General features: G+C 37.2%; 1 protein-coding gene across 2 annotated transcripts in view; it reads left to right on the top strand.

Moving 5' to 3' along the window:
- Positions 1 to 24,889, top strand: part of COL19A1 (collagen type XIX alpha 1 chain) — a 206,870-nt gene that overhangs the window by 17,585 nt on the left and 164,396 nt on the right. For both annotated transcript variants that reach the window (XM_082756375.1, XM_082756374.1), the window contains exons 5-9: positions 15,286 to 15,409; positions 15,795 to 16,070; positions 18,531 to 18,611; positions 20,669 to 20,794; positions 21,272 to 21,334. In XM_082756375.1, coding sequence (XP_082612501.1) covers positions 15,286 to 15,409; positions 15,795 to 16,070; positions 18,531 to 18,611; positions 20,669 to 20,794; positions 21,272 to 21,334 — 670 coding nt within the window. The remainder of the gene's footprint in view (positions 1 to 15,285; positions 15,410 to 15,794; positions 16,071 to 18,530; positions 18,612 to 20,668; positions 20,795 to 21,271; positions 21,335 to 24,889) is intronic.

Here is a 24,889-nt window from a genome sequence, read left to right as displayed (position 1 = left end):
TGTTTGTGCTGATACATCTGTGTCTACAGTGAGGCTTTGATGTTTAAAGATGTCATAAAGAAATATAATTTCCTTCCCCCACCTTGCCTCTTGGATTTTAGTTTTCCTTTCTAAAAATAGTTCACAGGCTTTCTTACAGTGAAGCTCCCTGGTGCTTTTTGCATTATGCTGATTTTCATTTATTTTCAGTTAATTGTGAAAGATTTTTGTCTCCAGCACTTCTGTGTTTATCTCTTTGCAGTTTTTAATCAATGTGCCATAAAACATTTTTAGAGATGGAGACAAATGACCAAATATTTAAAAATAGTATTCTAATTTTGCATCAGCATTATGGTCCATGCCCTGGATTTTTCAGTTGGAGACCTGAGTATCAGCTGGATTTTAGTCATAAGCATACAGAGTTTGCTGACTGCAGCCTCATCTCTAGTGAATATTTTTCATGTCACAAAATCATTTTAAAGCTTGGAATGATTTAATACACTTCAAGACAAAGAACAGTCTGTAATCTCTAGCAGCTAAGTACTGGTATACAGACATCAGTATATTAACAGGACCATGTGCAAGAGCTCATGTTATTTTTGGGTTTAGTCAATGTGATTATTTGCAGAATATCAGAATTCTAAAAAAAAAAAAAAAAAAAAAAATCTAAAAATACTCTGAGCATGACAATACAGGCCTTGAATAATTTGGCATTAGGCTTTTACTAGTCATATGAAAATGCACGTATCTTTTATTTTTAGGCATTAAGCTCCTGCTCATTACTATACCCATAACAACACTGTTAATACTGAAATTCTTGATAAACTTTGATTTATCTCAGTTTCCTCTGGGAACTCTGTGCTGAGAACTTAATAAGAAACATTTTTGTTCACAATCTGTAGTGAGCATTGTTGATTACTCAAGTGCTGTTGATACTTATCTCAAAATAGCAATGGCTATTTTATACTTAGGGAAGGTGAGGTTTGCTTTGGCCTAGTCCTAAGAAATGACCGTACGGATAGCACCTCCAAGATGCTGTCCCTCCACTCACCTTATTTTTCATCTTCCTGGATCTGTCTCTAAATGGGCAGTTCGGAAAGCTAAATGTTTGCCAATTTAAATTTATCTATGAAGTCTATGAAAAATGAAGTCATTTTCACAAGGAGCACATACAATGACAGGAATTGCTTGCCAAGATGTGGGGCGGGAAGTGTACTTCCACGTCCAGTTCTTGCACTCAGGTCCTTGTCATGCTGGATATGCTTACTCTGGAGTACAGCACAGGCAATTGCAGCATTAAGTTATTGCTGGCACTCAGGATTGATGTCTAGCAGCTGACATCTGTAGGATTAATGGATAACGTTCATACATTTTCTAGGTAAAAGTATTAGTTGGAAACAAGTTGCAAAGGGAAGAAGAATCTTTTAGTACATTAGCTTTTTTTGAAAATATGTCCTGTGGAGTTAAGTCATTGGGAGCTGAGAATAGGAGGTTAAAAGGTTTTGATTCCTATGTGAAGTGTGGACAATATGTGATAAAGGCAGTAACTCCTAAGAATAATCACATGGTCAGAGACATTGGATGAAAATGTACCACAACAGGATCAAAAATAAATAGAAGATAAGTTTTAGCAGTAGTTCAATATGAAGCTGTATATGATGACTTGAGTGACTGAAAATGTTAGGTACAAGAAATGCTGTCAGACAATTGTATTTACTCAAAAGGAGCATAGACTTTAAAAAGATTTCTTATGTTCCGTAAGTTACTTCCCTTTCCACAGGAGTTTCTTTAAATTTGGGAAGTGGTAAATGACTGTATTAGTATGTGGAGACAGATATGCTATGTTGCCAGGAAATTACATAAGCTTAAGATTGGTTTGTTGTGAAAATATTAGGAGCACTACAAAAACACTGTGATTTGAGATAGCTGGTATGATTTTATGGAAAGGAAAGTCATGACTCATTAACTGGTTGGAGTTCTTGAAAAACTGAAGTTATAATACAGCCTAGCTCCATTGCTCCAGTTAAAGATCTGTTATCACTTCTAATATGAATCCATATTATCACTAAGATTACATTTTTTACAGCATCCTAACTTTTGTTATCACAATTAAATGTCATTTCTTTAAATAGCTTATGTTAGATTGACTTTGTTCTCATGCATAAGTAAATGTGTGCTTCAATTATAGACGATACTGTTAACAGATTTTTTTTTTTTCCCCATAAACATTCCCATAATTTTAGGTACTTAATTCCATTGTCAGCAAAGTAATTTATATAGTGAGACTGAATACATCAAACGTGTTTTTGTCACAGGGCAGTGTGCATGCTAAATATTTCCTTTTCAAAACTTGCAAAAACTTTATTGAATCTCACCACGTACTTAAATGTTATCATTTTATACAATGTGAAATATTAGTGATTTTTTTTTAGTTATAATTCTTTTACACTTTTTCAGTTAGCTAGTAGATAATTTGAAGTTCATCAAATTTTCATCAGCAGTAAAGATTTCAATCTCAGCCATACTATCAAAAAATAAAATTATTGTTCATTCTAGTTCTGTTACTTTCATATAAAAGTGATATAGATGATTCAATATCAAATACAGCTATAGTTAATGGAATCACATGCATTGTTTTAATGAAAGTTTTTGACTGGTGGAGCTTTCACTGTTTTGAGAAAAATTTGTAAACTCACAACATGTCAGGCTTCCTTGTTTGAATATAAGGCATCTGGCCTGTTTCTACAGCCTGAGAAAGACTCTCTGCAATATCCCTTGTTCTTTCAAGTTGGATTCGGAGGGTTCTTTTAATGTGATGTTTAGGGGAAAACTAAATAAATTATTCATTCGCTTATCCAAAACTTCCACTGCTTGAAGTCTCCTTTCAACACCTCTGTCTTGGGTCAAATGCAAGACCCTTGAGCTTTTTGTGTGTTTCTCTGCTAGTCCTTTATAGTGAATACCCAGCTATTTCCCAGCTGGGTCAGGTAGTAAGAAGGTTGGCAAGTCATAGGTCCTTGGCCCATCCTGGTAAACATAGTTACGACTCAGCAGATAGCAATTCAATGTTGATAGTTTTGAGCTTGATATATTTCAACCCCATTTAATGTGTAACTTGCCAAAATCTCATTAGTACAGAAATTGCATGAGGTGCAGGCCAAGTTGTACGTACTTTTATGTCGTGTATTTATTTCATTTAACTTCAATTAGACAAGTAATTTCTGAGTCCTGAGACTTTAGAAAAGCAATACTTTCCAGTTTCTGAAACTGTTATTAAGTCTTTCTATGTGATGCAGATGTATTTTTGATCTTTTATTTCCATATTTGTTCACTTAAAATCCATAAATATTACCTTTTTTTTTTTTTTTTTCAAACTGTAAAAGAGCACATTATCCATCTAGTTATTCTTCAAATTGTAAGCAGAACACAAGGCTTAAATATTCATAGACTAGTCATAGACATGTTGTGTGTAGGGGGTGTTAAAGCAAAAGCATGTTCTGTCTCCGTAGCTTCACTCTTGCAGCTGACAGAGCTACTTATTTCAGGTCAGTAGTGTGGTATCTGGTATCACTAACCCTCTTTCCTACTCCAGTCTCTTCTGATGGTAACTTAATCTTCACCTCTTATGCCTTCTTTTTTTGGGGAGATCATGTGGAACCAAGATGGATAGCCATATCCATCTGTAACAGTGTTGTCGGATGTAGTATCTTCAGTGTTGCCTGAGCCTTTTTTCTCAAACACTTCTTAGCGTGACCTGCTTGTAACTTCAGCCTGGAATGAATTTATTGGTGGGCATTCCTGAATGCTGAGGAGGAGGAGGTGGCTAGTTATCCAAGCAATTATTTGGAGAGGTTAGGAAAAAACATCCCTTAGTTTTGTTCAGCTGCACTCCATCCATATAGCAGCCCTTTTAGCTCTCCCTTTCCACTGCCAATCATAGTATTACGTTCAGCGTGACCACCCACAATTTTCATCATATTGATACTGGCCTGGGAGATGGTTTGTCTTACATCATCAGCCAGGGCTGTCCAGGATCTGGCAGCACATACCGGGGAAGGAAGGGGTGAACCTATTCCAAGTGTAATAATAAAAAAAAACAAACAGTTGTTCCATTGCTCTCACCACCAGTTCAGTGCTCACTTGTTCTCACTGCTAAAATCTAACAAAAGTTTGGGATGGGTGTGAGGGAGACTAAACAGCTAGAAATTGAGTGTTAAAAGGAAACAACACATTTAGGTTGGGTATCACAAGGTCATATAGAAATGCACAAGACTTGCGTGAGAAGTAGCAGGTTGTGAGTCTCTCAGTGTGTAGCTCCGCTTGAATTGATCAACCCTCCTGTGTACAAAACTAAAAAGACCATTCTCTTTCTGGAGTCGGCTAGTATCTCTAGATACCAATACAAACATCTGTACAATGCTGGTAAATTGGTTGTGAAAACCCCTATGGAAAATTGCATGCTTTGATTTCTTCTTCCTCTAGTGAAGAGTATGTGAATATGCATAGTCCAAGGAAAAAGAAACATTCATTATTTCTTCCCTCTTCTCCAAAGTATGATAGGCATCATCTGTCTTCAGACTGAAATGATCACAGCCTCCAATGTACAAATCCCCTATTGTCTTCTGCCTTTTTTTTTTTTTTTTTTTTTTTTTGGACAACAGCAACCATGAAGATCTACAAATAATTAACATCATACCAATAGATCTTGCTTCAGGGTAGGAAGCATGTAGAAATGCGTGCAGAACAATTTTTCCTGCCAGTTGACTTTCAGAGGTTACAGTAATTATTTTTTTTCTCTGACATCTTCAGAAGACTTCTTGCTCAGCTGAAAAACTCCAGTCCACTGTAGAGAATCATATTTAGCATAAGAATTTAATCTCTCATTGAATTCAGAGACTGCCAAGTAATAGACTTTTCTAATAACTAGATGTGTTGTCTCCACTCCATTTCTGGGAGCAAACTAGAAGGACAAATTAGTTAGAGCTGCTCATAAAATGCCTAAATAAAGACATGGGGGTAGATCTTAAAAGAAGTGTGTAAAGTTCCTTTAAATGTATTGAAGTTCACATCCTCTTCTCTTGAATCTTGCCATAATTGAAAAGAAAGTCTACCACAACTGGATTTTAGCATATTTGGCATAGCAAAATGGCCTTGAGAGATCATACAAAAATATCAAAAAGCCCAATACAAATCTTAAATGACTTGAGGAAAATTTAAATCTCTGCCCTTCTTTTAAACAACCCCTACCTTTAAATTTTGAATAAGGACCACATTGTAAGAGACAACCACAGAACCACCTAAGAAATGGAAAGATCATCATGTTTCTCCAGAGTCAGCCATTTGCATTAATCTCCAAAGAGAAAACTATTTTTCAGTTTTTGTGTATTGCTTGTCAGAAATACATCAGGCCCTGAGTAGTTCTGTCAAAGAAGGCAATCAATTTGCTAGTGTGGTCCTAAATAATGAAGGCTGTAAAGATTTCTGAGATATTCAAGTTGGGCAATAAGGCCATGTTTGCATGTGCACTGTGATGTTTCATTTCCTACAGTGAATCATGGGTGTTGAAACCTGTTAGAAAAATGCATTATTATTATTATTATTATTTATTTTTTATTTTTAATTTTTTTTTTTTTTTTTTACCACATTTAGCTGCAGCTAGGAAAGGAGAGTGAGGTGTCTGTTTAGGAAGAGTGTGACTCCTGAAAAGCAATGATAAGAGTTCAAAAAAGAAGGTTTTCTTTTGAGTTTTTATATTCTCAATGTAGCTACACAATGATAAGGAGTTGGATGCTGGTACTGGAGGGAGCCTTTCCTAACTGACATTTTAAAATTTTGATACATGAACAGATTTAGCATCTGTAGAGAAATGTTCAATGAAAGGGCACATGTGATTAGTAAAATTATTGTTTTCACAAGACTCTAAAAACAGCAGGCCTAGTGCAACTTCTTATTGAAACATCATTGTGAGGAGGGACGGATGGAACTGAAGGTATCAATTACTGTGGCATCAGTATCAGCTCCAGAAGTGTTACCACACTTCCGCAGCTACTGAAAATATATATGTGAATAATCAGGTTGGAAAAAACAGACTGGAACAACAGAGAGGGTTTTTGGTGGTTGCTTTCTGGTACTGACGTTAGGAAGTCTCTGCATTATCCTTGGCCAGTAAGTGATGCTGATACGCAGAACGCCAGTCTGGTTTGAGCAGCATGAGGCAGCGGGACACCAGAAAGTGTCATGGAATTGCATGGTTAGGAGAAAGGAGATGCAGAGGAAATGTTTTGCCTGTTGTGAAAGAAGTGGAATTCCACAGTTTTGTTCTTCACTTTCCTCATGTCAGACACCACCAGCAGTATGTTTGCTTGTGCTCTGGTCATGTCCTAAGGAGAATAAACAGTCTGAATGTAAGACCTGTATTAATGTAAGACTTGAGCAAATCATGCCATTTGACTTCAGTCTTTCTGAATCCCAGGTAACCATGCTGTTAGATGTTAAATTAGCTCTAAAGTGTCTGGAGGGACATCTCAATGCCTGTATCCTACACATGCCGTTTACTGGCTTTGTACATAAAAAGGCAACTTACTATAGTATATACATTTTCTGGATCTACCCTGTTGCATTAGCTTTTCTGGAGTCTATGACAGTATAGATGTGGGAAAATCCTTCAGGATACGAGATTACTTTGAGTAAAATTTTAGCTTGCTCAGGTGGTTTGGCTGGCTTCCATCCCTTCCCCTATTCATCTTCAATCACAATGTTCACTGGTTGTCGTTCTTTGTCACCCTGTGTACCCCTAGCATGGAAAGATGCTTACTGCTGATTTGAGCAGCTTAATTTAGTATGCAACATTCAGAGTCAGGTGTGGTATTTTTGAATGGGAAACATGCTCTTTGAATATATTATTTTATAACATGATTCTCTTACTAGTTTTTGAACCTATTTAATAGTCTTTTTATATTTGTTATATATTCATTATTCAAAAGATGTTATATTTGCTATATAGGGTTACATTTGTTTTCCAGATAGAAGGAAAACTCACAGATTTTTCTTGGACCTATTTGGTTCATAAAACAAATATCCACATTGAAAGAAGCAAGTATTTTATAACCGCATCAGAAGTGTTGAAAGTTGTTTTCCACTAGATAAGATTCCAAAAGCCTAAGTGTTGATCTGAATTTTCTCAAAATTTTATCAGGCTGCAGAATTCTTCTTAAGAAAATGAAAAGAAAAACTGTGGCATTTTGTATTCCCATAATTATATGTTATTACTTTTAAGGCAGTAGTTCTTAACACTTCTGGGTGATTTTTCAGAGAAGTTAAAATGTGCAGAAATTGGTGAAACTTGAAAGCAGAATTAGTTTGTTATAATGACCTCTTTGCACTCACCCTGCAAGAGTGGCCTTTGACTTTATCAAGGCCAGGAGTTCACCAGCAGTTCTTGTAAATAAGGATACAGAATAGTGCTGGAAACACTTCAGAAAACATACTCTGAGCAGGACTAACAGGTTTTATACTTCTATTTCTTTTTCAAACCAATAGATTTTTTAGATAACCTTAAAAAATATATATATATGAAAATTACATTAACTATCACCTAAAAAATCTGAGCCACCTACGTGTTAAAAGTGACAACTAATCTATACCTGTTCAGTAAAGGAAAACAGAGGCATGTTGAATTTTATAAAATGGGTAAATCACTTTCCTCGGTGTTAAAATAATTTGCAGCTTTGCTTTCAGTGCTACATTTTCTGAGTGGGTTGTGCACTTCCCAAGTAATTAATAACTCTTAAGCTGTCTGAATAGTTTCCTTTAAGTTGCATCATATAATGTGTCATATGAAAACAACTTCAGGCCTAATGTAACATGAAACTTTATAGTGCATCTTAGTGTGATTTGAGGAAGATGGATGGGAGGGAAATTATTTCTTATTTTGGGTAACAAACAGCTGTTCTTAACTTTTATTTATAAAGAATTTCAAATAATATTTCTAGGCAGAGATTGGTAAATTGTTCTAGTTAGCTATTTCCCCTTCTCTTATTGTACTGGTCAAGTTAGGCAAAAAGTGAGCGTCAAGAATGTAGTAATTGGATGTAGAAATAGAGAGTAATGAGGAGATTTTTTGTATCTGGTCACTTTGCTAAGGGAATTCAAGCTGAGATCAGTTATGAATAAGAAAGCAAACGCAAAAAGGTTAACATTTCAGTGTCTCAGTCAATGTAGTACTAAATAAATCATCACCCATGATAGGAAAATTGTTTAAACTAACTCCTTGAGCTCTGGTCACCAAATTATTGTAACATTGTCATGTTACAAGTGACATATACCAGGTAATGGTATATGTCAGCTGGAGAAGATATGTCTTGCCATAAACTCTAAACATCTCTCACTTCACTCTCAGGAAATGTAAGTTGGCTCATCTTTCTCTTCCTGGAAGATATTCAGCAAGCTGGAGGCTTCATTGATACTTGTAAATACGGAAGTTTGTCATATACTGTAGTGTACACTCATTTGATATGGAACAATTAGTGTTCATAAGATTTAAAAATAGATGCTGCTTTTCCATTAGTGAGTTTTTAAAAATAAAAACAAAAGGTAAATAAAGGATTGCCTTACTAAATTTGATATGGGTAATTCAATGCTGCTTTACAAAGATAGAACTAAAACTGTTTTTATAGCTCTGTGAATACACAGTTAATTCATTCATAATTACTTCATTTAGCATGGTAGCACTAGGAGAACCAGCTGGTAGCTGTGTTTCAGAAATTTTCAGAACTTCTGAGGAAACAAATCATAAGCAAATATTTTTGCCAAAAATCTCTTTGTACATGATCATTATAAATAATAGAGGGTATGCACAAAAATGGATGCAAACTTCTTGCAAAATTCCTGTAAGTACTCTTCTAATAACCTCATAATGTACAATCTGTGCTGTACCTGGGCCACAGCACCTGTTTTTAGGAAAAAAAAAAAAAAATATATATATATATATATAGCTACTTTTAATCAATTAAAAAATGGGAGAATGCAGCAAAAGCCTTTGCAAGTAAGAGTGTACATATGCTTTGATAGAGTGGCCCATAGATGCTGCTGGGACAACCCTGGTTTTTTATTACCATTATGGATGTATCTGCTTGATGATCCAACCTGTGGAACATTAACATACACCTAGCTGTCTGGATTTGTATCTAAATCCTTGTATTGATAGGGATTTTCTTTCTTGTTTTCTTTTTTTACTCAGTCTGCCAGCTGGGGCATCTGTAATTTACCATACACTTCAGTCCAGCAGTCTAGGGTGGTATAAATTCAAGTCTGTGTGTTCAGTTCATGTGCTTCAATTCCTGCAATTGTTTTCAGCAGTTTCCACCAAGGGCGTGCTTCACTTTGAGAACACAGAGCTCCATTCATCAACTTTCATTTTTTATTATGTACTACTGACAATGCAGACAGAGGGAGAAATTCAAACTGTCTAAATTCCACCTAAAATATAATCCAGTCAGACTTCAGGCACCTGAATCTCAGAGAATGATTCAACATGTCTACTCTGAAGCACCACCTAACCCCTCGTGGCACTTTCAATGAATCATTTTTATCACAGATTTCCTTTGGCATCCTGGCATAAGTTCCATGGAAGCTCAGAAGCACCATGGCTTAAGCAGCCAGGCATTTAGCTCCCACCCAAGCTTCATTGTGACTCAGAGATGAATGTACAGATGCCTGAGCTTTGCCTCTGTCCTGAGGTGCCTAAACCACTGTGTTTAAATTGCATGTAATAAACTTGGACAGCCCTGAATTCAACACAGATACCAACAGTCATGATCATTTTAAGTGTAGAAGAGGAGAAAAAGGCCTTTTTAATAGTCTTGAAGGTTAGAGTAGTCCAGGAAGGATACCTGATTTGGATTGTCCTAAGCTAAGGAAGCTCAACAGGAATGGGGGAACTTGGCCATTGTCCCACTGTTAACACATTTCCTGGGGAAGAAAAAATTTCATCATTTTCTCTCAAGTATGATTATGCAGACACCTGAGATACTTTTCTCCAAGAAACCATAAGCATCCCCTGTATCAGAGATGCTAAGGATACTCTCATTTGCATGTTTCTATTAGCCTGCAAATTCTTTCTTGTCCTCTTCTTTATAGATGAATTGAGACAATTACTAATTACTGCCCATGTTCTGCAATGTTAGAGCTTTATTAAGACCTGTTATCTCCCTTACTACTTTTGGCTTAGACACCAGGGAGTGTTACACTAAATTAATGTTCTCTGTATATGTATTTTACATCTGTAGACTTTGAGGTGAGGTTGGTTCAGGTTTCCTTCATCCTTGTTCTCTATCCTAATTGCTCTTGCTGTGTGCTGCATGGAAAGAGTAAATACTCTGTGAGGAAGTACTTGTTGAGCTGTGGACATGTGGAACAACTTGGTTTTGTCTTTTACATTAGTGTTTAATGCTGCTACTTTATTGTTTTCACCCTTCATGTGACATCTCATTAATCTTTCATGGTAATCCTTTTTACATGCTGGCAGATGCAACCAGGTGAAATAGTATATTAAGCATTCAAAGCCTGAATTTCAAGTTCAGTATTGTGAGATTTAAATTTATCTATTTATTTATTTATTTTGCTTTTCTCATGTTCCAGAATGAGGTTTTATGTTGTTTCTGTCCCAACTTCTTCCCCCATCAGATGTCATTTTATATTTATTGTTTAGAACACACACATACCATGTGTATTCCTGAAGAACCTTTAACCGAGCTTTACTGAGTAGAAGATACAATGGGAGTAATGCTAAAATTTTGCTATACTATCTTACTGATCATCTATAGCTAAGTTATTTCAAGGGTAGATGCATGCTTTTTATTCTGTTACATTCAATTCAAGCCTTTCAAGAAATAAGAACATAAGGGAAATTATATATAGCAGTAGATATTATGCTAGTTTTCTAAATATTTTATCCCTTGATTTTTGATTTTTTTTTTTTTTTCATTATAGCATTCACCATCTGGTTGGAGGGCTTGAATGTAAAGCGCATACTTTTAAGCATCTGTTAATGACTTTTTGGTAACAAAGGAATATGTTCATATAGTTATACAGTGAGAACACTAACTGGAGAATGAAGACATTTTTGTTAAGTTAGGTCTTTGATATACATGGAATTTATGTTATTTGGCACTATGCTGTTCAGGTAGCTGTGAAGTATGGTCTTACATTGTCTTCCTAAGAAGATTAGTGTAAAGTGGTTTTCTCTGTTGCTATATTGTTTTTTCTGAAGCATGGTGTATCACCTTGGTCTGTTTGACACTGTTGATTTGCTATTTGTTTACACCACTTTTACCCAAACTAATAATTTAATTGAACAACCTAAAGTTCTTTGTAACATAACCATCAATTTTAAAAGGTGATACAAAATACATTTTGTAGGTTCTACATTGGGAATGGTGAGCACATTGAAGGGTCGCATCATAAGACACCGTATGCTGGCTACCTGCTTGCTCAGAAAGCTGCTGTTCTGAGAAGGAGCAGATGCTGGTGCCAAGTGCCCTTGTGGTGAAAAAGGACAGCTATATTTTGAGTTGTCCTAGCAAGTATAGGTCCAGTAGGTAAGGGAAGAGATAGATCATTTCTCTTTCTTTGGCACTTGTTAGTCCACATCTGGAGTTCAGTGACCAATTTGGTGCTCCCTGACAGAGGAGGAAAAGCTGACTGGGACAAGTGCAGTGGAGGCCCAAGATGGTCAGGGGGCTTGAACCCATGATGTGTGAGGAGAAGCCAAGGGAGCTGGCCTTGTTCAGCCTGGGGAAGAGGAGGCTCGGGGAAGACTTCATTGCTGTCTTTGAGTACATTATGGAGAGGCCAGAAACAGACTCTTGTCAGAGCTTCACAGTGAAAGGTCAAAAGGCAATGGGCACAAATTGTAGCAAAGGAAATTCCAACCGGATCTTGGGAAAAAAAATCACTGTGTGGGCAGACACCGGAACAAGTTTCCCAAAGGATTTGTGGAATAATCTCCATCCATAGAGACATTCAAAGCTCAGCTGGACAGGTTTCACAGAAACCTGATCTAATTTTCAAGTTCGCCTCTCTTTGAGCAGGTGGCTGAATCCATTGGCTTCCAGAGGTAGTCCTTCCTACCTGAATTATTCTGTAAATCTAACCAAATTAATCCTTTCTGCAATTCTACTTATATCTTACCTCTTCAATTGACTTCACTGGATTTGGTGTAGTGTCATTAGGAATTAATTTAACCCTTGTGTTTTTTTCTCATTACTTCCAACCCAGTTTTCTCAATCAGCTCAATGGTGAATGAATCCCTGCACTTCTTAATAGTGCTGGCCCATATCTTAACTCCTGCCTGCTTCCAAGTGTACTGATAAACAGCTAAGACAGATAATTTTATATGATGTGCACTCACACACAACCATTTTTTTTGGAGAATATTCTGAAACAAACCCTTAAAATTTTAGAAGACTAAGAGTATTATTTGTTTAGATAACACTTTAAGTGTCAGGGAAGCTTACAGTAATGGGAGACAATAAAAAAAAAAAAAAAAAAAAAAAAGCTCATATTTACTAGACTATCCATGTCCAGAAATGACTTCTGTCTATATTGCAGACATTTCATACCAATTGTAGCTTCTCCTCCTTTCATTTGAAGAAGACTTCTGTTCATTTCCCTTCCACAGTTGTCTGCCCTTTGCCCATTAACACAGACTCCCACGTGTCTCCTAATGTGAAACTTAACTGGGAAAGCAAATTGCTTTTGGAGAGCTAATCAGATGCTCCCACAGTCAGATATCCTGTGTAGGTTACAGCTGTAAATCTGAGATGCCGTGTCCTTGTCTTGTCTCAGATGCTGTAACCGTAGGCCTGATCCTACGTCCAGATAGTTTACATGAGTGCATATCGGAACAGTAATGCTAATGTTCAATAAAGGTATGTTTAATATGCCATAATTAAAATATAGAGTAGGATGAAATCTTGATCTAAGTCCTGCAAAGCCTGTTCTCTTTTGTCTTGCCTTTTTACACTGAAACATCTGTAACTATGCAACAAAGCATATGGGTGCACTGACAATGTGGGAGTGCAGCCAATTCGGTCCTGGGATAAAAACAGGAATTAGGTGATGGAAATAAGCCAAAGACGTGTGATTCCCACATAAGGGACTTAAAGAGGTGTTAGTCCATAAAGAAGCTCTTTGGCAGGATTTATAGCAGGCCTCTAGACAGAACACATTTTTCTTGAGGTCCTAAGTGAGCTGAAGTGCACTACCTTCCAGGAGGGTGGTGGGATTATTGTCTTGTCAGCTGGTGCTTTCCTCTTTCTTTTTTCTTCTTAAAAATAAACCCTTTGTAGCACATTATGGTATAATTATAATCCCATTTGTAGTTTTACAGAACTAAACTATTTACTTCAAATGATCATGGGATGAAACCCAGAGTAAATGTTTCTGCTGCGTGGGGCCCTCAGGTTTCCTCCATTCTGATCTGTGGCATACCTTTTGCAGTGTAGCTCATTGGGCAACCCAGACTGTTTTCAGCAAACTGCATTGATCCCAACATAAAAAACTCAATGTTAACTCTTTAAGTATTTGCACATTGTGTCTGTAGTTTTCATTTGTCTCACCTCAGCCTTAGAAAATAAGTAATCGGGTGTGCAGTAGCTTCAAAATGTGATGACACCAACCCAATTTGTTTGCAACAGAATTAGTATATAGAATCATAGAATGGCTTGGGTTGGAAGGGACCTTAAAGATCATCTAACGCCAATGACTCTGCCTATGGCCACCCACTAGATCAGTCTGGCCAGGGCCCTGTCCAGCCCGGCCTTGAACACCTTCAGGGATGGGACCTCCACAGCCTCTCTGGACAACCTGTGCCAGTTCCTTATTACCCTTACAGTGAGGATTTTCCTCCTAATATGTAGTCTAAATCTATCCTCTTTTAGCTTAAGACAATTCTCCCTTGTCCTATCATTATCTACCCCAGTAAACAGTTCTTCTCCATCTGTTTTGTAAAACCCCCTTAAGTATTGAAAGGCTGCAGTGAGGTAGGTCTCCCCGGAGCCTTCTCTTCTCCAGGCTGTTCATCCCAAGCTCTCTCAGCCTTTCTTCACAGGAGAGGTGCTCCAGCCCTCTGATTATATTTGTGGCCCTCCTCTGGACCCACTCTAACAGCACCACATCCTTCTTGTGCTGGGGGCCCCAGACTTGAATGCAGCACTCCAGGTGGGGCCTCACAAGGGCAGAGCACAGGGGCACAATCACTTCTCTCGTCCTTCTGGACACTCCTCTGGTGATGCAGCCCAAGATGCAGCTGGCCTTCTGGGCTGCAAGTGCGCACTGCTGACTCATATCAAGTTTTTCACCCACCAGAACCCCCAAGTCCTTCTCTGCAGGGCTGTTCTCAATGAGTTCTTCTCCCAGTCTGAACTGCCTGGGATTGTCCCGGACCAGGGGCACTTGGACTTCTTGAACCTCATGTGGTTCAATCATATATTTAATAATTACCAGAGTCCATAGAGTTGAGTTACAGACTGATTTCCATAACTTTTTTCTGAAGTACAAACTTTTTTAACATTTCATAGAAGTGATGTTCTACTGCGTTCTGTGATATAGGTAGCCAGTTGGGCATGTTTTTAGAGGCATGAGCATACTTTATGTAACGAAGGAGTAACAAAATCAAACACAGCAAGACATTCATTCAGAAATGCATTTCTTATTTTTGCTCAAGCCTGATGAAGTTCAGTTGTTCTAATACTCAAGACATCGAAGTCACTGCCCATAGAGGTCACTGGATCAAACCCCCAGCTCAAAGCAGGGCCAACAAGTTAGATTAGGTTATTGCAGTTATTATAAGCCATCTGCAGCTGAATTTGAAAGTCTCCAAGGATGGAGTTTATTCCACAAATCCTCCACAAATTATTCCACAAATCCTCTGGGAAAGTTATTCCAGTGTACTGAGCAATAAATTGGGGAAAGCAGTATTTTAAAGTATGTTTAAATACTGCACTCATTTTGCAGCACTTCTTTAAAGACTCCTATTTATAGTAACCTAGGATTTAAAAAATGAAAACAAAATAAATCTTTAGGCATTCTTATAAATAGAATGAATTGTACTTTTGAGCTTGGGGAAGCAAAATGAGGCACTTTTGAACACTGAAGCCAGTGAATTTGTATGAGTGTGAGTGAGCATTTGGCTCCTTGTTTTCACCAGGTATTATTTCTGTTTGTTCCTTTCAAGCAATGTTTATATGTGCATAAGAACAAAGAGAACTCTTTTCTTTATTTCTCTTTTCCTTCTTTCTGTTGTAGGCAAGTATTTCCAAATGGGCTTCCTGAAGAATACTCTCTAGTTGCTACGTTCCGTGTACGGCGAAATACAAAGAAAGAGCGTTGGTATATATGGCAAATTTTAAATCAGCATGACGCTCCTGAGGTTAGAGTTGTCTTTGATTTTTTTTTAATTATTATTTTATTTTTTTCTCCCCACGTAATATGACAACTATCACTTTTTGGATGTTTTACCACTGAATTTAGCTACACTTTATACATAGTAGACAGACTGATCTGATATAGTTCATGATTTATTATAGGAATGACAAAAATTTAAGAAAATTTATTCAGTTAGGACTGTGAACAAGGATAGAAGGCATGCTTGATTTATAGCTGATATATTTTTACAAAGTTACATAAAAAAACATGCTTCATAATTCTAGTCCAATCTGTGTGATGAAAGTTTATTACATATAGCTTATGTATGAGTTTAACTATTCTACTCTAACTTTTAAATGACTGCTTCTTCTATTTCACTTTGCTTTCAGATCTCTGTCCTTCTGGATGGTTCAAAAAAGGTCGTGGAGTATATGACCAAATCCACTCAGGGAAATATACTGCACTACACTTTTAAGAGTCGAGAAATTTATCCATTGTTCGATCGGCAGTGGCATAAACTTGGTATTAGCGTGCAGTCGGGGATCATTTCCCTCTATTTGGATTGTAATTTAATTGAGAGAAAACAGACTGATGAAAAATTCACCATTGACTTGCAGGGAAGGACTCTGATTGCTTCTCGTGCTACAGATGATAAGCCTGTAGATGTGAGTAGTATGAAAGCAAAACTGGAAAACTTGAAATCGTGTTTTCTCCACACTTCTACTGACAACCATCATAAAGAATTGGGTAGGGAAAAAATGGTTCAAAACAGGTTATTAATTTTGAGTGTGAATTCTTAATTTACAATCTTTAGGTCTTTTCTAAACAATGTTAAGTGCTGTAGAGTCCCCTAAGGCAAACCTTCTGTTACCAAAGTAACTACAAAAACTCAGTCCTGGTTTCAAGAGTCTATTTTTCTGTGTTTACTTTGGAGTAACAGCCATGTAGTTACCATAGACACATTACTACACTTAAGAGATCACTCCAGTAGTAATATTTTTTTCTTTCAATTTTTATGAGATTTAGCTATTGGGATGACAAATGCTAGTTTCTATCAGTCATCTGTTACAGTTTGTCCCCCTATGATGAGCAGAAGAGACCCAAAAAATTAGATTGCCTATGGTTTCAAAGTTGTATCAATCCAAGGTAATTCAGTTATGCAGAAATACGAACACCTTGTTCATAGTTTATCCCTCCTTCAAATGAGAGGGATGAGGAAGTGGCTGAATGTGCATTTCCTGCAGCCTTTGATGCAAGCAACTGACTTGCACGTGCAGCTGGTAATTGTAAAGTAGTCCAGTTCCTCCACCCTTTCCTACAAAACACAGTGGGCAAGATCTGCTGAATGAAATGCAAATACAAGAAAAATAAGCTGCTGTGGAGTGTTCCTGAAAAAAGCAAGCTGTTGCTTCATCTATAGATAAACGGGGTAATGTGGAATTACCCAAGGCAACCCTTTATATTACGGGCTTTGTTCTGTTCCAGAAATATCCTCCTCTCTTTCCTTGTATAGAGAGCTCAGAGCAAGCGATTGGAAAGTTCCAGGAAATGTCAGTTTGTTTTAAGTATACTGACATCTCATTACCAGGTTTAAAGCATCTGTCTTGAAGTTTATAGTGGCCATCTGAAAGTTTTAGCTCTATTATGTACATTGTACAGTTCCAGATGAAAATAACATTATTGTAACTGCAAGTTAGCATTATAAGAGGAATACATGCTGTGAGGTGCTGAAACCTTTGGCCAGGAATCATCAGAGCTCTTATTTTGAAAGGCTAAGTTCATACTTCATTTTATTTTGTAAGACAGAGTTCAAATTTATTTCAAATTTATGTACCATCTCCTTATTTCCAAGTAGCACAGAGGAAAAATAGCAAATACCTCTAAGTTTGCATTGATTACAGCTGGATAATCCCAAGTAGAAGTTGGCAGTTGGGTTTTCCATACATGTAGAAAAACATGGGCATAAAGCCGACGAAGGCAGCAGAGCAGATCCTGTAGTGACACACTTCTCAATACCAAGTGCAAGTGAAGAAATAAGAGAACACAAAGCAGATGCAGAATGAGACATCCTGTAGCAAAACTATTCTGTGAAATTAGGCCCTCCCTACACCTTCCTGTGAGTAACTGTAAGTCAGTGCAGTCCATGACATGTTTGGACTTTAGTAAGGGCTGGACAGAATCACAGAATCATCTAGGTTGGAAGAGACTTTCAAGATCACCTAGTCCAACCTCTGGCCTAACACTAACAAGTCCTCTACTAAACCATATCACTAAGCTCTACATCTAAATGTCTTTTAAAGACCTCCAGGGATGGTGACTCAACCACTTCCCTGGGCAGCTTTTAACAACCCTTTCAGTAAAGAAGTTCTTCCTAATATCCAAACTAAACCTCCCCTGGCACAACTTTAGCCCATTCCCCCTCATCCTGTCACCAGGCATATGAGGGAATAGACCAACCCCCACCTTGCTACAGCCTCCTTTAAGGTACCTGTAGAGTGTGACAAGGTTGCTCCTGAGCCTCCTTTTCTCCAGACTGAACAACCCCAGCTTCCTCAGCTGCTCCTCGTAAGACTTGTTCTCCCGACCCCTCACCAGCTTTGTTGCCCTTCCCTGGACTCTCTCAAGCACCTCGATGTCCTTCTTGTACTGAGGGGCCCAACCAGCTAAAATTAGATGCTGTTCATCTGCTCTGAGTCTCTAAAACAGAAGTCTTACATACAGAATTTTTGCTCTTCAATTTAGTGGCAAGGTGCAAAGTGATGGAAGATACACAGGACATAGAGCTTGTCAAAACTTTACACTAGTTCACTGCAGGAGAAAATTACATTTTGCAGAGAACATCTAGAGGATTGAAATGCCCATGTAGTCACACGAAGTGCAGCACAGAGGGCTGCAATTTACGTGAAGGTAAATGAAATCTAAAATGTGTTTTAATTCAAAGTAAGAGACTGTGTAACTTGTTCCTTAAGTGAGAAAATAAACAATGGTGGGATTTTTCGGTATTTCCAGTATTTCAGAAATATATGCTATTTCAGAGAAAGTTTGTTACACCATGATTAGAAAATACATGCCATAAGATATTTTTTACGTTTCATGTTAATCTCTTCTCTTGTATTTCTTAATAGATTGAACTTCACCGCATAACAGTTTATTGTAATCCAAACGTTGTAACAGAAGATACATGTTGTGAAATATCTGCTGAGCTGGTAAGTTATTGTTAAAATACAAGTGGTAATATAAAATAAATTATTTCATTGTCTCTTACTAAAGATTATAAAGAAATTGCAATTGAAGTGTTAGATTAATTACCTCCTAAAAATTAATCCTGCATCTGGAGTCATCATGCATTATTTCTTGTTACCAAAACAAATGGCTTAGTGGATCCTCAGTAAAAGGCACTAGGTGCTGCTAGTGCTTTTTAAATGCATTTCTTAAAATTGATTAGTATCTAATTAGTAACTGAGGAAGTTTTAGAGACTAGGAAACAAATCACTGTCATTACGTGAGAATGGCGTCAAATAACAGAGAGGCCATTTTAATAACAATTGTATCTACTCTAGCACTATAATTAATAAACAAAGCCCATGAAAGTCTCTGTGTGACAGTGGAAGGAAAGAAAAACAGGAGGGTATTGAGAGTGTTTCCATTATTTCAATTTAATAACATGGAAGAATAGGTGTTCCATAATTGGCAAATACTTTATTCTTTATAGTGTATGTGCTGAGATGTGTATGTTGTTTAACATAAGGGAAAACATTGCTTTAGTTCAATATTCACTATTCCCTTTTGTTTGGATAGACTGAATCACTATAAACTGTAAGACTAGAATTATAGAAATGCTAGAAGTTATATATGTGAGTAAATATTTTTGCTAAATTAACTCCATTTAGAGGGGAAAAAAAAAAAAAATCCCAGACATTAAAATATTGCTTCGTTAGTTACGAATATCTAAGAGAAGGCTTCTCTTAAGACCATGAGCACCATCACCTCTCAGCCTGCAGTGAGTCCTACTTGCAGAAGGTCTAATTGATCCTGTGTACAAAGAGATGGGAGAAAGGGGTGCTTGAATGGAGGGATAAAGCTGCCTAAGAACAGAGGAAGATAATAGTTTGTCAGAACTGACAACTGATAGGTGATCAGAGGCATTAAAGGGGCTAGATCTAACTTGTTAAGGGAAATTTCAATTTTAAATAATAACTTGTTAAAATATACTTCAAATATATTCCTTATGACAGTGCAGGCTTCCTCTTGAATTTATGAGCTTAAAGCTAGGTGAAATGAATGATTTTTTTCTGTAAGTTTCACTTTGTGCACAGAAATAAAAATCATTTAACAGTTATGGCACAGTAACAGAAAAGAATACAAACCCTAATTATATATGAACACAAAAAGATCAAGGATATGCTATATTGATAGTATCCTAAGCACTCATTCAACTGTTTAGATAAAAGCACTGTCAGTTTCATTTGTATGTCTTACGTTGAAGATATAAAAATAATGGATTACTCGTTAATGACTTTCATATTGAAATCAGCATTACATTTTCTGATTCTTTTTCATGACTTCCTTACCCATTTTAAGAGCTAAAATTTCAATAATATAAGGGAAGGAATTTATCCTTGGTTACGAATTTCTACACTAAAATGTAAATCCTGTTGGAATTTCTTTGACAAGAAGGCTCACAGGAGACCTTATCACATCTTGATGAGAGCTCCTGAAATTTGTCAGGTTCTGTTGACTTGTCTGGTAGTGTATCTTCAAACTGGCTCAGCTCTTATAAAGTTGCTGGCAGCTGAATATTGGCATCAAGGCCTTTGTTTATTTCCAAACTGTGTATGTCCAAAGTATTTCACTGTTCACATTTACAAAAAAAAATAAAAAAATAAAAAAATAAAAATCCCTCACATTCTGGCATTTTGGGGAAGGGTGAAGGACAGGACTGAGAAATACTCCTTTTTTTCCAATGAGCATTTTCTGCTTTCACTTATAATTTTGAGAGGCTTTCTTCATATGTCTGGACTCTTTTGGAAGAAAGAATTGGGACAATCAGATCTGTTTTAACTAGCAGTGATTTCAGTACAGGACCACAATGTCTAGGTTTTCCTTTACTACAGCTTTTCTTCTGTTTGGCAGTTGTGGCATCTCTGCAATGTGTTATGTACAGTAGTGTTAAAACAGAAAGTAAGTCGAAAGTAGTGTTTGGATGCTATTTATCTATTCACCAAAATGGACCAAAAATCACAAAATTTTGTTTTTATTTTAGTGCCCACATGAAGACAGATTACTTGCTACTACTTCATCACCAGTGACTGGTCATGCCAGCAAAATATACACATTTCCAGAAACACGGCAAGAATCTAGAGACAGATGCCACTGCTTTCCAAATAAAGTATGAGGTTTTCCTATCACTTTTTAATGCATCATCCTGTTTAATCCTGATAGGTAGTAACAAAAATCTTAGTTTTCTTTTGTAGTCATCAAAAATGTATTATTATCTTAGAACGTTGTACATTGTATTTTGCAGTGAAGAAACAGTACATTTTAAAATTTCATTTTAAAATTAGAGTTACGGAGGACTAGAAGTTTTTGTGGTTTCAGCACACACACACAAAAAAAAAAACACAACTGCATCAATAGTAAAAATGAGAATTACTACTAAGACATTATATTTAGAGTAAATGTTTTTAATTCAGAATGAATTATTTTCTACATACTGTGTTTTTTCAACCCTTCTGGACATGGCACTACATTTATTCTGACTCATTTGTTTTGTTAGGCTTTTGTGATTAAGACAAGGAATTCAAACCAAATATGTATTCTGGAGCTGTTTCCTTGTTAATTTCTTTTTTCTTTCTTTTAAAATCAGGGAGAAGCAGGATTACCAGGCGTAGCTGGTTTGCCAGGCCAGAAAGGAAGTAAAGGTGAAAAGGTAAATAGTAATTGCGTTCTCTCTTTGAAATCTTCATCTGTGGCTTTTTCTTCTTTAGCAGATGGAAACTTTACAGATGTTGTTATTCCATAAAGGGATCTTTTTATACACAGGTTAAATCCTTTATCAGTCAGTCCCTGGTTCTAAGCGTGGCCTTTCTGCCACACAGCCTAGAGCTGACTCACTCTGGGGTCCACTCCTACTCACGAATTCCATGGAACACAGTTTACTTGCCTGTGAAGCAAGCACGCATCCAACACTGACAGTATATTGTCTCTTCTCATTATCCAAACACAGAGAAGTCATGTATGTCATCTATAACAAGGATTTGCCACTACAATGTATGTGTTTGCTGTTGATGGCCAGAATCCCATGTGGTGGATTAATCTTTTCAGTGGTCAGTAGCAGAGTAAGAATTCACTGATACAACCTCAGTACTTGTGGTCTTTGACATCACTCTTTCCTGAAACTTTCTGAATTGTAAAGAGAAAGGGACCTGGCATTGGCAAACCTCTGCCCAGTTGGTGTGCCTTTCCATGGGCGTATTCCATACTGTTGTTCTGTGGTGCTTACTGTGACATTCCTGTTCCTATTTAGCTTAGGGCTTTCCTAGTAATGAAGGTCATCAGGACATGTCTGGGAAGTGTTTTTATTGTATTCATAGAGGTGCCAATTTGAATAACCTACTGTAGGACTGCAAGAAATACAGTGGTTAGGAATTTTGAGTTCTGGGTGAGATGAAGACACCTGGAAAGTCCTAGTCCAGCAGTTTGTATGGAGATGTCCTAACCCACCATCCTCCCTTACAGCACGTTGATTAGTATGTGATCTGAAACAGCTTGTGAAGACATCTAGCGCTGTTCCTAGGACAGCAGTACCTGTCTGAAATTGGTTCAGTTCTGAAAGGGCTTATCCACAGTCAGTTGAAATTGAGTATAAATTCCTAGATAGTGTCTGCCCTTCCCAACTCCTCTCCTCCAGCATATGTGTCAATTTTGATACTACGTCCTAGTGGAGGAGAAAGTTCAAATATGTTAGTTTCAGTAGCCTGAAACATAGAAGTAAGATTCCTGATAACCTCCAATCTCAATCACCAACTTTTACTGATCTTAGACCTGAGTATAAAGCACAATTATCTTTGTTAGAGCTACTCTCTGTTACCAAACTCCTATTGCATTGATTTGAAAACCAACCAACAGTCAATGAATCCTTTCAACTTCAATGCATCACTGATAGCAAATTGCACAAGACTATGTGTATCATGGCTGTAAATTACAAAGTACAAAATTTTCATTTTAGTGGGCATCTTCTCTGATATAAAACTAAGAACCATTAAGCTTGAAATTAATGAAAAATAAAACTTTCTAGCTTTACATAAAATAGATATTTTTTGCAGTGGACTACTACTTGTAAATCCAAATTTGATCAGGTTATCACCAGCCACTCTGATGCTTGATTGAATCTTCAGAGCCTGAGCAAGATTATGTGCATCCAGCAACTGATCCTACTGATAGTAAATTGACTTTTGTTACTGAAAAAGTCAGTTGATTAAAGTCAGAGGTATTACAGCAAACAGCTAGAAAGCTGTGTAATTTGAACTTTCCTGATAATTCACTGGTACTTGCTACTTCCTAGCTTTAAGACTAAGAAGGGTGTTGCTAGGGTGCAGGTTTGGCAGTGTGAAGGAGACATAAAAAAAATAAATTACTATTCTAGGGCTGTTCCATCAGTCAGTAACTCCCACAGAGGTAACAGTATTCTGCAGGTCCACTGGAGAAATCACAGTGCAAACACTTGCAGATGAACCAAGACATCTGCTCTCTCCCTTGATGATATGTCTTGCTTCTTGTTGTGTGGTGTCAGCTCTCTTAATGACTTGAAATTTGGAAATGCATGGTTCAGTTTCTCCCTTTTCTGTGACTTCTGCAGTGAAACCTTTCACGCTGTATTTTGTCAAAGCACTAATTCAACAGTAAGGGATATTTCCAGTGTCTCAAGTCACATTACTCATGTGATTAAAGGGATGGTCTCACTGTTGGCTTCTGAGAGCAAATGAATAGTACCTGAATACCACATTCTCTGAGGCTTTGCACCACTTTCTCATTTGCCTCTGCATTTGTGCAGGTTTTCTGTACCACTTGCTATCAATGATGACCTTATTGCATCAATAATTAGAGATGGACAAACAATACCCCAGACCATTCCAGATGTTCCAAATATATGATTTATTGCCACGTGACAGACAGGAGAGTAACAGACTGTGGTTAGATGTTTTGTAATATGTTTCACATGAAATAGATAGCTTACTGAGGACTTTGTTGGCCAGGTTTTCAGTCACAAAACAAAAGGTTTCTGTAAGTTTTCTGGTGGTTCTTCAGCCTTTGTTTCCCACTTTGCTTGCGCTCAGCTTTTCCTCCTACTGTTTATTTTGCTTCTAAATCATATTAATAGCATCCAGGTATTAATGTCCAGTATTCAGGACATTTAAATGTCCTTGTCATGGCAGCATCCAAGTGAAAACAAGTTACTGGTAATTTCTAACTTTTTTCCTATAAAATTTCTGTATCCATTGATGTCATCTTTTGCTCAGCCCAACATTGTTTATTCTTTTATTTACATTGTTACATTCCTGTTTCCCACCCACACTAATTAAATGTATGGCTGAATTTACATGCCTTTTTGTTGTGATGGGATTGGTAAGAAAGTCTTTGCATGTTCCAATTGGTGTTAGGTTATATTTGAGCTCCTCAAAATTGCCCTTTTATTCAGTCTACCCTAGTTGCTTCTTCAGATCAGACTCTGTTTTGCCTGTTCAGGAATACCTACAGTATCACCAGTTCAAAGCATGACAGCTGATAAGCCCTTTTTAGGCATTTTGAATTTAATTATTAGCCTTTTCTCATGCCATTCCTGCATGCTTAGCAGAACTCATTGTAGTACTTATGAAGGGATCAGCGCCAAAGACCAAAGTGTGTTGTGGGCCCAAATGATTAATGTGCCATGTTTTCACTACAATAGGCATTTATGCAAATATTGATGTATTTCTAGCAAGTTTCAATACCTACACAGAGGAACAGCACTGATCAAAAATTATTCTATTTGTCTGAAAGACCTTTCTACTTGTACGTCTCACCTTCCATTATGGCTTCATTAAGACATTCATTAAGAGGACAGTTCTTCACTCAGGAACAGAAGTACCTCCCTTAGCTTTGAGAAGGTGCTTCAGGGGTAGAGGAGCTGTTCTGTTTTAAGTCAGTCTTTCTTGCTGGAAGACCAGACTGTTCAGTTTGATACCACACCACTTACTATGTGGAAAAACAAACAACAAACAAACAAACAAAAACAAACCAGCAAACTTGCCTCAAGGGCACGAGTCCTTCTTTTTGTTTCTTGTGCGGGCTTGCAATCAGCAATGTTGCACTGAAGGGTATTATTTGCCTGGAGATCCAGATTCCCCAGCTATCCGCAGCAGGGGACAACCTCTTGTTTGAATAATTTAGACTTAGAAAGTCACCAGAACCAACTTTGTTTTCTGTTTATTTGTCTAAGCACTTG

The sequence above is a fragment of the Aythya marila genome (genome assembly GCF_965140915.1).
Source record: "Aythya marila genome assembly, chromosome: 3".
In the NCBI taxonomy this organism is placed as follows: Eukaryota; Metazoa; Chordata; class Aves; order Anseriformes; family Anatidae; genus Aythya; species Aythya marila.
The sequence above is the reverse complement of the archived record's forward strand: the minus strand, read 5'-3'. Positions and strand labels throughout refer to the sequence as shown.